Source organism: Podarcis pityusensis (assembly GCF_964106645.2).
Source record: "Podarcis pityusensis genome assembly, chromosome: 1".
Taxonomy (NCBI): domain Eukaryota; kingdom Metazoa; phylum Chordata; class Lepidosauria; order Squamata; family Lacertidae; genus Podarcis; species Podarcis pityusensis.
The window spans coordinates 57,451,810-57,466,081 of NC_138028.1; the positions used below are offsets into that span (position 1 = coordinate 57,451,810).

The 14,272-nt window shown below is 42.0% G+C and overlaps 1 protein-coding gene across 2 annotated transcripts in view; it reads right to left on the reverse strand.

Annotated features, from left to right (window-relative positions):
• PDHX (pyruvate dehydrogenase complex component X) overlaps window positions 1–13,385 on the reverse strand; it is a 54,137-nt gene extending 40,752 nt beyond the window's left edge. Inside the window, exons 1-3 of one of the 2 annotated variants that reach the window (XM_080983503.1) lie at window positions 13,118–13,385; window positions 6,826–6,909; window positions 2,964–3,064 (exon numbers count right to left, since the gene is read on the reverse strand). In XM_080983503.1, the coding sequence (XP_080839629.1) occupies window positions 2,964–3,064; window positions 6,826–6,909; window positions 13,118–13,235 (303 nt within the window). In that variant the 5' untranslated portion in view covers window positions 13,236–13,385. Of the gene's footprint in view, window positions 1–2,963; window positions 3,065–6,825; window positions 6,910–12,778; window positions 12,802–13,117 lie in introns of those variants that run through there. The other variant, XM_080983504.1, reaches the window with a different exon arrangement.
• Window positions 13,386–14,272: the final 887 nt, after the last annotated feature.

Below are 14,272 nucleotides of genomic sequence, written 5' to 3' on the forward strand. Positions count from 1 at the left end.
TGAGGTAAATATGCTCAGCAAATAGTAAACATGCTTACTGACATTGTCCCCAGAAACAGATAAGGTGACAAACCTGTGTCTGGGCTATACCATTTCAAAATGATGATGGAGATTCACATGAGTGAATGCTCAGAATTCTTAGTGTTCAGAATGACTGTAATTATAAGCTGTATTAATTAAACCACAAAAAGAAGAGGAGGAAATGGAAAAGGGGAGGGAACAGATGCCAGGATGTTCCATATTTTCCCATTTAATAAGATTTGCTTTTTAACCAGGTGATAGGGGGTGCGCAGGGGATTTTTTGTGTGAACAGAAATCCACATATTTGGTTATCACAAACAAACACTGTAGTGTTTGCGTAAGAAGCAACTAAAAAGGGCACATCTTACGTCATGCTTCAAGCAGGCATTTTCTTGCTTGGTTTCTTCCTTAACTAGCCTGGCTGCTATTTCATATCCTTTTCACACATTGGGCTATTTTTGAAACTCATTTGCAAAACACGCTTAAGCAAACTATTTCAGCTCACTACAAGTTCAGTATCAGGACCAGTGATGTGATAAGAATTTACACAAGGGACTGCACATCATAACACTGCCTTAATGGGATTTTAATGTGCAACATTAGTAGACTTTATAATAGTGTTTTAAATGCAGCCTCAGTGTAAGATATGCTGACAGAAGGGCTTCTGCATATGACTTTGCTTGGTTAAGACTGTTCTCCATTCTGCTACATCCCTTTTTCTCCCCCAATGTATTTACCAATAGTGGGAAAGAAGAACGGAAAAACAAGAAATACCCTTCATTTCAATGAACACATTTCTCAACTCGTTCAATCTGTACTGTATTATAACAACCCATCATACTGACAATACAAAAGGTCTCCTCCTCATTACCAGCTGCAATGATGTGGTGTGAAAAAAGTATTACTTCCAGACACAGAGCAGCTTCTGTTAAAATAAAATCCTTCCGTCAAAAAGCATTACAAAAACATTCATTGGAAGAATGGCAGATGAAGGTGATTGACTACATGGAACTGGCAGAAATGACTGGCAGAATCCGAGACCAGGGAGAAGAGTCGGTGAAAGAAGACTGGAAGAAATTTAAAGACTATTTACAGAAATATTGTAAAATTAAGGAATTTTAGAAGGATGTTGGATAGAAACTAAGTGGTTTCCAGCTGTAATGCTTTAAGAGAAATGAAAAAAGGTTTACAAATGGGTAAAAGCGTAATGGTAAGGATTTGCTGAACTAACAAACTGAACTGGAATACAAAAAAGGGAGGTACAAGGAGGTCCGGGGAAATAAGTGTAAGCAAGATAGGTTATGGAAAATTAACGTGTTTTTAATTGTTTTTATTTGTATTTTTATTTTTCATTTCTTTGCTATATTTTAAAAAACTTTATTCTTTTTTCTGTATTTTGTATTTGCTTATATTTTTACTTTTTGCTTAATTTTTGTATTCCTTGAAACTTTAATAAATATTATTTTTTTAAAAAAAAAAAGCATTACAAAAACATTTAAAAAACAGATGCTTGGTGGACTAGCAAATCAATCACATTCTGATGCCAACAGGCCTAACAAGCACATTTGAATACAAATAAGTTATCCTCATAAGCGTATTTTATATACATGTGTATGAGTACAGTGGTACCTCGGGTTACAAACGCTTTGAGTTACAAACCCTTCAGGTTACACACTCTGCTAACCCAGAAGTAGGTGCTCCGGGTTGTGAGCTTTGCCCCAGGATGAGAACAGAAATCATGTGCCAGCGGCGCGGTGGGAGAGGGAGGCCCCATTAGCAAAAGTGAACCTCAGGTTAAGAACAGTTTCGGGTTAAGAACGGACCTCCGGAACGAATTAAGTTCGTAACCCGAGATACCACTGTACACATATTGTGGGATCAATTGATCTGTAAACCCATTTCAACAATAAGAGCATAAAAAGAGCCTGATGGATCAGGCAAACAGCCCATTAACTCAGCATACTGTTTTTGCAATGGTCACACAGATGCTTTTGGGAAACCAACAAGTAGGATCAAAGCACAAGAGCACTCTTCCCCTCCTGTGGTTCCCAGCAGCTGGTATTCAGAAGCATACTGCCTCCAACAGCGGAGGCAGACAACAGCCATTATGGCTAGAAGTCGCCGATAGCCTTATCCCCCATTAATTTGTCCAATCCTTTCCAAGATGGTGGCCACCAATGCCACCTGTGGAAGCGAGTTCCACAGTTCAACTATGAGCTGCATAAAAGTGTACAGCTAAAACCTTTCACCATAGAGGAGTCCCCTTAATCATTTCAGTGACTCTTTTCTGAAGCTTTTCCAAAATCCTTTTAGAGGGAAAGCGAACAGAATTGTACGCAATATTCCAAATGCGGTTGCTCCACAGATTTGTATAATGGCACTGCAATATTGACAGTTTTATTTTCAATTCCTTTCCTAACGATCGCTAGTGTGGAAATCGTCAATTTCCCAGCTGCTGCTCTCTGGGTCAACATATTCATTAAGGTATCCACTGCAATCCAAGGTCTTGTTTCCGGTTAGTCACTGCCAGATTTGACCCCATGAAGGTATATGTGAAATTGAGATTTTTCTGTGCCAACATGTATCATTTGATGCTTGCTTACACTGATGTCTCTCACAGCCAATCAGCTGATGGACCCTAAGAAACATTGCCTTTACAAAACCACTTGCAAATGAACTAAACCTCCTGCAAACAGACTTAAAGGTGAGCCCCTTTCATGTTGTTGCTTGACAACGTAATAATATCAAGTGATTGACAAGTGAGTGGCTCTGCCCATGTATCAAAGTTGGCCTGTGGAGTGGTGGGGAGAAGGGAGGATCTCATCTGCCAGTAAGATCCAATTCCACATCCCTGAAATAAAGGAAAGTCTTAGCAAAGAGTCTACTGATTGCTGAGCTCATATACCAAAGGCCGTAATATAGAATAAAAAAGTTCTCCCTACCATTATTTTAGCCAATATGCCATCATCACTTGACTCCATGGTAACCACTGCTTTATCTGTTTCAATTTCACACAATGCATCTCCAACAGTCACTGTTTCTCCTGTAAAAATCAAAAGATAGTTCAACATTTTAAATCAATTCATTTCAGAGCACTGAGAAAAAACAGTATTTTAAAACCATATAGTGTAGCATGTTTAGAAAGAAAGTCAAGACACAATGGTGAAAACTGATACTGGAAAAGAGAGGGACTACACTTAGCAACTCACAATAGCATTACAAAATGATTCTACAGTTCAAGGAATCTCAGTAATATAAAGGGAGGAATAAAGGCATTTGCAGAACCTTATTACCACTTTTTAATCAAAAACCACCCTAAATCCCATCATCATATAATTTGGCATATTGGGATGGGGTGGAGGTTATAGCCTGTCATGTAGGTGCACTAAATATCAAGAAGCCAAGTACAGTCATACCTTGGTTCTCAAATGCCTTGGTACTCATATATTTTTGCTCCCAAACACCGAAAACCCGGAAGTGAGCGTTCTGGGTTTCGAACATTTTTCGGAAGCCGAATGTCCGACACAGCTTCCGCTTGAGTGCAGGAAGCTCCTACAGCCAATCGGAAGCCACACCTTGGTTTCTGAATGTTTCGGAAGTCGAATGGACTTCCAGAACGGTTTCCGTTCGAGAATCAAGATACGACTGTACTCTCTTTGCCACTGCTAACTTCAGCTTTAGTCTTTACCAGCTCTATCATTTTGCTACCTCCAAGGGAAAAGGGTGTCAAGTTGGGGGCAGCAAACCTATATGGGAAATGGATGGCAGCAAGCTGGACAGTAACAACTGTTAAAGCAAGGACAGTGTGAACTGGGGCAATTGGGGGAGAGATTAGGGTGGCAGTGAGGGAAAGGCAGCACTGAAAAATCTAAATGAAAACATTAAAAAGCTGTAAGGGATATGAACCAATGGCTGATTCAGAATCAGTCATAAGGGTTGCTCCCAAGCTAGGACAATCCAGAGAGGTTTTTTTTTATTAAAAAATAATAATCAATGGGACCATCTGAATCAGCAACAAAAATTGTAGATAAAGAAGAATCTAGTCCACTCTTGATAAGCAATATATTCTTTAAATGATAAATTGTTTTGAGCTTCTAAGCAGAGATTTCAAACAAATGATATTTTAATTCATACTATCATTTGCAGATAAGAAATGCTCCTCTGCCTTCTCCACCCTACCAAAAAGAGAAGAAAATTGGGAAGCGACTCTGCAAGCTCAGTTTCTTTCAACATGAAACAGTCCTTTTAGAAATGCATTTTCATTTTTTAAATGAAATGGAATCGTTTCAAGACAGTATTTTCTTTTCAATTCAAGAAGATCACCATCTGCTGCCTTGTGATAGCAGACCTGTGAACTCAGACGCCTTTGTCTACTGAAAGACCTGCTGGATGGCTGCCATTAAAGATGGATTACAGTGGGAAGCTGGAGAGGCTTCTGAATGGTTCTGGGGTCAAAGCCATCCAACACACACCTTCTCTTTAGAGTACTGAAGTAACAAAGGCTTGCTTATGTACCAACTTTGCATGCAGTACAGTTTTCATCAAAATATGAAAAAAGGCTTTTAACAGTCTTGCCTAAAGGAAATGGAGTGACTTGCCTAAGCCCTAAATTGGATTTGTCTTTGCTTTCTTTATGAAACACTTAAAACATTGAGCAATTACGGTGGCAATGTGTAATAGCTGTGTCAATGAAATGACACACACGTCTTTGTCTTTTCCTTCTCCATTACTACATTCATGGAAAACAAAGGAGAGAATATTGAAAGAGTGTGATGTTTATAACTCAGGTGCCTTTGGTAACAGTAAGCAGCTCCCAAATGCAAACTTCTTTCAAAACTGTATTTGGTCTCTTCAAACATTTCACTTCAAGAAAAGGAATAATGGTCTAATTATCTGTCCAATAAAACACCTGTATAGAAATTATTGGATCTTTCCTCCCATTATTTGCTTTCCATGGGTTTACCTGCCAGTATTTCAATACATTAGCCTTGTGAATGAATGTTATTGATTTGGAATGTCCTTTTGACATATGGAATAGATGTGGAACTATTTAGATGGATAGCAAGCATCTGCATGAGTGCTTAATTTTAGAGAGAAGAATAAGAAAATCCCATGTCCAGAACAGAAACTGGGGCCAAAAATGAGTCATTTTTAATGCTATGGGAGATTCAAACTCCTGTGCTGCTTTATTTAAGATAGCAACGAAGGTAGCTAACTATCTTTATTTTTAAACAAACATATTAATGCAAATTTTCAGAGGCCCAGAGTTCAGACTATCTTTGGGTCCCACCCCACCCCCGTCACTCAAATCCTCTTTAAAATATGTGATTAAACCGTACTGATTTAAAACCTTCCAAATGCCTTAATAAAGAGCAGCTATTTTAAGTGACAAGAATCTAGAAGAGCAGTGGTAATGAATGACCCAAAATATCATTTTGTTAAGAAGTTAGTCTTAAAAATAAAAAAAGCCTTTCCTAATTTAGAGATGGCACCTGCAAACTGATAGAATGTTTCAAAAACTCATTAACACTACAGATAGGCTGATTTATTAATAGCATATGCCTAAAATATTTTATAGACTAGTAGGAGTCCGAATAATTCATGCTACAGAACTCTCAAAAGCCAAGTCAATTTTATTGTTTCCTTCATTTAAGAGGTGCCTCTTTCTACCAGTGGAGACCTGATCTACATATGGAGCACACCATGAAGAACTAAAGTTGTAAAGTCCTGTGGTGGAATGGACTAAACCAACTCAGAATACACATGGGGGGCGGGGTAAAACACATTTTAAATGATTCTCTATCTAGAAAATTCCCTGCACGTTGTTGTTTTTTTAAATCCAATCTAGCAAAGCTGGCTGGACTACAACCTCTCCCCCTACTGTGTTAAGTGTTCGATTTGCAGGAAGGATGGTATCTCAAGCTTCTGTCATCTGCCCTGCATGTGGGCTGGAGACCAAAGTTCAGTCAGTCCACCTTCCAAATTGCAAATACCTTTGAACAAGTGAAACAAATACGCGCTGCCTTAGGCCAGAAAATGCCTGAAGGGAAAGAAGTGCAAAATGTGCTGCAAATTTGGTGGCTTCAGGCTTTCTGCGGCTTATGGCTTGCAGGCGAAGTAAGCTCTGTTTAGCTACAAATCAACATGTTTTAAAGTTATATCAACTGATGCATACATTTTTGCCTTAGTAAACATCAGAAGCCCAAAACTGAATTAAATGAGTCTCTCTTTTGCACAATTTTTATCATCTTAATTCATATCGCAACCGCAGCAGTCACTGGAAACATTCCAGAGAGTTGATAAATCTTGCAATTTTTTTAAAAAAAAATCTTGTATTTTTATGTAGTGAACTGCCCTGACATCTATCGATGAAAGGCAGTATACAAATTAAATAAATAAATGATACAAACTACTCTGATTTTTGTGATTCAGCGGTATACAAATACGTTAATAAATAAATAATGGTTTAGAAGTAGTGCAGAGTCACTGTAGTGTAGTGGTTAGTGTGAACTACGACTGAGAAGACCTAGGCTCAAATCTCCACTTGGCCGCAAAGCTCACACCAGGATACAGTTGTGGGGCAGGGGGATGAGATGACCACATATGCCACCATAAGCTTCTGAGAGGAGACACAGGATATCAATGTGTAAATACAATGTATTGCAGTGATTACACTGTGGTAATTCTTTTTGATGGAATTAAGATGTGGTAATTCTTTTTGATGGAATTAAGATGTAGGCTGAAGTGGAAAAAAGACACAGTTCTCAGTGCTCCAAAACGGCATTTAAGTTAACTCAGATTCACCTTCCTTTTTCAGCCATTTCACTATGTTTCCTTCTTCCATTGTAGGTGATAGCGCAGGCATGAGGATTTTAACTGCAGGGGTACCTTGGAAAGAAAGAAAAAAAGGAATATCAAGTCGCCCGATAAGGATATGATTTCATTTTATCAGCGTAAAGAGGAGTAATAAATCCTATGTAACCCTATGCACACTTACTCCTTTGTAAATCCCACTGAACTCCATCATAATTGCTACAAAGCAGCCATACAGGAGGCGTCTGGCAGCTGTACCGTAATTTGTGTAGCCAGAATGTGAGCTGAATTATGCCCATGGTGAAGTTGTTGCGTAAAGAGCTTGCCACAAGCACAACTTGTAATTTGTACTACAACACTGCAACAGAGAGTTGAGTGGTGGCAATTTAAGTAAAAGTGGATCAAGGTGAAAGATGTCCTCATGGTTGTGTCATAAGCTCAGCTCAGTCTACATACAAATTTACCCACATCAGTTTTAGTCTAAATAATTGGATCTCAGTATATCCTTAACTTAACAACTCCTACAGGGGCAACCAAAGAGATAAACTTGATGCAGTGTAAAAAATACATGCCCAAGCATTGTATTTTTTTAATAAATATGTTTTATTAAGTTTTACAAATAAAATTTCCATCAAAACACATGATTCACTATTGCACATAGGATGCCCAAGCATAGTATTAAATTATGCTTGCTTGCACAGTATCAACTTTCCCAAGCTACTCTACTGTAGATCTGTCATGGGAATGAAAGGCATATATACAAAGCATAATGCCAAACAATATCACCAAGAAACTGAATTTTGTGATTACATACTTTTTTGGATTATTATAAGAACTATTTCATGTATTGCTCAAATCCTGACTACAAGCAACCTTAACTTAATTTCAAGAGGTTTTAGATATGACTTTCTAATTTAACCTAGCCTGTCAAAGTCATCAGTATGTAATCACAAAGAACTATGCATTCCATAAGGTTTTTTGAGGCACTGGTATAATATTGGGTAAGGTTCATATTGATCTCAGACTGGACTTGAGCAACGCGTGGAAAAACTCAAAGTATACCCATCTGTGAAAGGAAAGAAACCACAGTGACCTGCCTTTGAGTAATGTGTCAGAGTTACAACATCATTATTGGAGAAATTCTAAAACGGGATCATTATTCATTAAGCAAGAAAGGTGACTAAATAAGCTGTTGCAAAATCAGACTATGGTGTGAAATGTGGTCTCATTTTTAAATAATAATAATAATAATAATGAAGACATCAGGTATCAAATGTGTGATCACAGACCTCTATTACCAAGACAGCTGCTGACAGTTTTACATACCAGATAAAGTATTGTATTTTTCCCACCATAGGACGCACTTTTTCTCTCCTAAAAAGCAAGGGAAAATGTGTGGGCGTCCTATGGAGCGAATGCAGGGGGGAGGCAGTCGGGAAAAGCCCCCAAGAGCCACACACAAGCTCTGTGCGCTCTTGCGGGCTTTTCCCCAGGAGGGAGAAGGGACTGACGGGCCGCATCAGTTGCTTCTTCCACCTCCCAGAAAAGCCAGGAGAAGCCGCGATCTCTTTAAACGGGTTGTGCGGCATCTGCGGGCTTTTGCGAGAGGTGAGGGAATCCCCCCACCTCCCAGGAAAGCCAGAATAAGTCGTGCAGCCCTTTTAAAGTGTGTGCGGCTTCTGCCGGTTTTGCGAAAGGTGAGGGAATCCCCCCACCTCCCAGAAAAGCCAGGAAAGCCCTGCGCAGCGTCTCCCGGCAAGGAGGCTATGGATTCTTTAGCCCCGCGCAGCCTCTCCCGGGAGGGAGAGGATGCACAGGGCTAAAGGGGAAGCCAAAACAGCGAGCGGGATCCATCCCGCCCCCTGCCTTGGCTTGCTCCATAGCTGCGCGCAACCCCTCCGGCAAGGATAGCCTGCACTGGGCTAAAGGGAAAGCCAAAACAGCGAGCGGGATCCATCCCGCCCCCTGCCTTGGCTTGCGAGTGTGGTGTAGTGGTTAAGAGCGGTAGTCTCGTAACCTGGGGAACCCGGTTCGCGTCTCCGCTCCTCCACATGCAGCTGCTGGGTGACCTTGGGCCAGTCACACTTCTTTGAAGTCTCTCAGCCCCACTCACCTCACAGAGTGTTTGTTGTGGGGGAGGAAGGGAAAGGAGAATGTTAGCCACTTTGAGACTCCTTTAAAAAAGGGAGTGAAAGGCGGGATATCAAATCCAAACTCTTCTTCTTGCTCCATAGCTGCGCGCAACCCCTCCGGCAAGGAGAGGCTGCACGGGGCTAAAGGGGAAGCCAAAACAGCGAGCGGGATCCATCCCGCTCGCTGCCTTGGCTTCTTCCATAGCTGCGCGCAACCCCTCCGGCAAGGAGAGGCTGCACGGGGCTATGGCTTCTTTAGCCCTGTGCAGCGTCTCCTGGCAAGGAGGCAGCACGGGGCTAAAGGGGAAGCCAAAACAGCTAGCGGGATCCATCCTGCTCGCTGCCTTGGCTTGTGCCATAGCCGCGCGCAACCCCTCCGGCAGGGAGAGGTTGTGCGCAGCCTGTACGCTGCTCTTTGGGGCTGGGGGGGAAATATTTTTTTCTTGATTTCCCCCCCTAAAAACTGGGTGCACCCTATGGTCCGGTGTGCCCTATGGTGAGAAAAATACGGTACATATTTTCCCATTACTGTAACAGATAGGATTTTGTACATGCATGGTAGTGAATTTCCAGAGAACACCAAAGAACTCCACAAATATGATAATATTGTGAATGCTCACTTTTTTATTTCTGTTAGGCATTGTTCTCGCTCTTTAGTTTTAAATTGTTAAATTAGGTTTGGTTATGTGTATTTTTTTCTACACTGTTGTTTGAATTGTTTTGCATTTATTTATTGATATTATGATTATTTCTAACTATCCCTTTATGTATTTTGAAATTGTTAATACTTATTGCTCTGTTGATATGATATGAGCCACTTTGGACTCAATTTTGTGGAAAAGTGGTACACAAATAATAAAAAAATACATAAGCCATGAAACACAACAGTATAGCGATCAGCTATAATAGTGAAGCAAAATGCATACAACTGAAAAGAATTTGAATACGGCTAACCAAGCAACTCAACAAATCTCTCCTTCTTTGTTGTTAACATTACTATTCATTCATTCATTCATTCATTCAGGGCAAGCCCTACCAAGGGATGGCAAAGTAGCTGGAGAAGAGGACAGAGAGTGAAGAAAAAGCTGTGAGTGACAGGGGGCTCTTCCCAACTGGTGGGCTGTACTATGTGTGTGGGCTGGAGGTTCCTACTCCTGTGGTAAAGCTACATTAATTAACTTAGCTAGAACCCAGGATATAGTGCTCCAGTATCTCTAAGACATAATACCGTACAAACTAAAATGCAAACTACTGAATGCAAACTAAAAGTTATGTACAACATACAATATACTTATTAATCATATTTCTATGGTCCCCATTTCTCTAGAGAGCTCAGGAACATGAATCATCTCACTTTATCTATTTCTACAATATTCATCAACGTATCAATGGCAGGACAAGATGTCAAATCATTTTTCATTGTAGGGATCCATCCCTTACCCTTCTTCCTGCTTCAGTTATGCATCTATCAGCTAGAAAGCAGCCCTTCTATGCAAATATTCATCTAGGATAACTGTATGGTTATGCTCCAGAATATGTACTTCTGCCACCTGCAGGTTAAAATTAATGTGGCTGGTGAGAAATATTTCACAGGCAACAATACAGAAAGGTTAGAGGCAAGATGAGTTAACATTAACGTTTAGATTATCACTTCTGGAGTGGTGTGCTTTGCTCCCAATTGTAAAAGTAAGTGCCCTTTTGAAGGAGTGTAGCAATTTGGCTAACAGCGGATTTCAAAGAGTCTTCCAGCTCAACTATGTGGCTTCTTGCACCGTCAAAGCAATATTCAGAACAGGAAGCAATAACTGCTACTACCATTAGTGTTGCACATGTCATGTCCTACTCGTCTTCCAAGAAACTCCACAACAACTTGCATACGGCTCTCCAACCTAGGCACAGCTCAAAGGCAGACTCCATTACCATCACCACCACCGTGCCTTCAGACATTCTCTGGGCCAGTGTCATAAGAGAGTATTGACACTGCAAGCCCACCTATAAGGGCAGACTGGGTCAATGCTACTAAGCTGCAAATATTCCCCATCAGTAGATAAGGCAGAGCTTTTAGGCAGTACAGAAAAGTCACAGAAGAAGTAATGTTGGGTCAGGTATGATGCTGCCTAACAACCTCCTCCAGTTTCAGAGCTCGTGTGACATATTGGCTCAGAGTGTAAAGCCCTCAGTTCAGTTTTTACATAAGCCGTGAGTTCATTAAAGCCCTCTTTAAGCATTACTCACACAAAGGGATAGCACACATCAAAGGCACTGCAGCGTTGCACACTTAGCCCTGGCCTGATGGTGGTGTTACTTCTTCTATTACTGTAGGTTTCCCCTGTGATTGAGAATCCTGACCTTCCAGTACTTTAAATTGTGCAGGGAGTCTACAAAGATATTTATTTTGTAATTTGAGGTGTTGTGTATTAAAATTGCTATGTATCTCGTTTTGGAATTGTTTGTAACTATGAAGGACTGGTAACAAATAGTTAGATAAACAAACAGAAAGAAACTCACTGCTTTAGAAGTAATCCCATAATGCACAAGCTTTGGGCGGGCCTAAAATGTGTGGTCCCACAACCTCTTCATGCAAGAAACACATGATGAGGGCTGAAGACTACAGTCCTGTGCAAACCTACCTGGGAGTAAGCACCAGCTACCATAGCTGGACTTACTTCTAAGAAACCATCTACCCCTTGTCTTCTGTCTAAGGGAGTCCTTCTGAAATGAAGAACAGGAATATCCTAGATAATAATCTACAATACAGGGATTTTAAGGGTCCTCTTTGACAGAAGTTTATTCAGACAGAGTTCATGAATGCAGCCATATTTATAATTAGAACCAATATCTGAACCATTTCTTTGTTTTCAACATATCGCCTGGAATTGACAGACTTTTCTAAGATTCTGTAACTTTAACAATGTGTTAAAAGTTCCCATTTTTTCTGTCTTTTAAAAAATAATTCATGGATGTTTTATTTTACAAGAACACCCGAGTGAATGCCAAATAAGAGCTGCCTGAGAGTGGAATGGATGCTCTTGGGAGATTGTGGAGGTTTTTAAAGCAGTGGTTGCGTGGCCATCTGCCATGGATGCTTTGGTTGAGATTCCTGCACTGCAGGGGGTTAGACTAGATGACCGTCAGCGTCCCTTCCAATTACCCGCTTCTAGAAGTGTATATTGTGGCATCTTCTCAGACGGCTGATTTTTATCCCTAAAACTAAGGTACTAAGAGGAACAGCTTCAGAGACATTGCTGAAGAGACTGTTACACATCAAGGACAAAATTTTTCCAGCTGTTCCTCCTTCTCCAAAACCTAACCCCTTTAAAATATTTTAGACTACAAACCCCATCATCTCTGGCTACTGCCATGCTGAGTAGGACTGGTGGGTAGTTTATAGTGAACAATATACAGTGGTACCTCGGGGTAAGTACTTAATTCGTTCCGGAGGTCCGTACTTAACCTGAAACTGTTCTTAACCTGAAGCACCACTTTAGCTAATGGGGCCTCCTGCTGCTGCTGCGGCACCGGAGCAAGATTTCTGTTCTTATCCTGAAGCAAAGTTCTTAACCTGAAGCACTATTTCTGGGTTAGCGGAGTCTGTAACCTGAAGTGTATGTAACCTGAAGCTTATGTAACCCGAGGTACCACTGTATTGGCTACCTGCACTGTATTGGAGTTACTCCTACCCCCTTTTCACATTTTTGGAGGGCTGGGGGTTTTTTTGCTTTTAGGCACAAAAAAGATGTCTGTTTGGTTTTTGTTTTTACTTTTAAATCTCTTTTTAAGCGAGTGACACATGAAACCCCACTCAATCATACCGTTTGAATTTAGGATTTGAAAACCGGATCGGGGACCCTTTTCGCCCCAAAGGCAGCATAGAAACGAACTGTGACATAACAGAAGCAGCTGCAGGTACATCGAAAAGACAGACCTACGTGAAAGGCCGCTAGGAATGCCGGGGATGAATCTTAAACTCCATCCCAGAGCAAGGGCACCTGCGACCCTCCGACCACCCAAACAAGCACCACCTTCTCCCACCAGCGCCCCCCAAATTAATGACCCCGCGACCTGATCCCACAGGCAGCCAAATAACCCCGACCCTTTAGAGGCAGGTGACCAATGCGGGGCTTCTGTCTGTAATGAAACCCAACACTCACCCAGCCGCTCCCGGGTGAGGTGCAGGAACCTCCAGGCAGCCCCCAGCGCGACATTCCTGCCGAGCAGCAGCTTCGCGGCTCCCCGGCCGCTGCAGCTCAGCCGCAAGGAGGCGGCCATCTTGCCCTCTTCTCACCACCCCCTCCCTTCGCCCACCGGGCTGTCCTCGCCGCTGCCTGAAAAGAAATACTCCCACGACGGCGCGGTGCCCTTTACGCGCCTGAACAAAAATGCGCGCGAGAGGAATTCCTCCTCCTCCTCCGGAGTCGAGGCTCCCCGGGCAGCGCGAGCGAGTGGATGCACCAGGTTTCTCTCTCGCTCTCTGAAGAAAGTTTGCCGCCCATTGGGAAAGGTTCCCATTTAGCAGCCGGAAAGCAGGCGGGCGAATAAAAAAGCGACGCTTTCTGGTGATCACGTTTCTGCGCTAGGTCGATTTTTCTTTTCATTTTTCCAGGCATTGAAATAAATGTGGCAAGCAGCCGTAGTCTAAATGCAAAAGCACGTTTCGAAGTCGGCTGATTGGAAATAAGCAAATGGTCTCCCTGGTTCACCCCCATCTGACACCCGGGGCAGCCCACTCACTCCTGCTCAGTCTCTCGCCCAAAGAGGCTTCACCTCTGTGCCCATCAGATATTTATTACTTATATAGTGCCATCTTACAAAGAACAGGTGACTTAATCAGTCCCTATGCCCAGGCAATAAAATAGACCCGGGGAGACAAAGGAAACGGAGACACGAGTTGTCCGTTCAGTCACTCTGACCCAACAACCTTAACGTATATTAGAGATGGGAACTAAGGCAGGAGAAAGGATGCAGCAAACGCATAGGAGATGGTGGGCGCCGTACAGCATTGTGTATCTTGTTTAAATAAATAAATTGAACCCAAAGCAGATTCAGAATTATTTCTTATCCGGACGGGAGGCTATTAGAGGGTAGTGATGGATTGGTACTTGTGCCTGCAAAAGGAGGGATATCCAAAGCGGGAGCCTTCGGGCGCTGATGGGCTCCCATCGTGCAAGACCATTGGCAGCGCTGGCTGGGGATGCTGAGAGTTGGAGTCTAACAACTCCTGCTCCCCGGTTCCCCGTCCCTTCTGTGGACTTAAAATATTCACCAGCTGCTCCCCAGTCATATCTAGCCTCGTGGGCGAATTCATA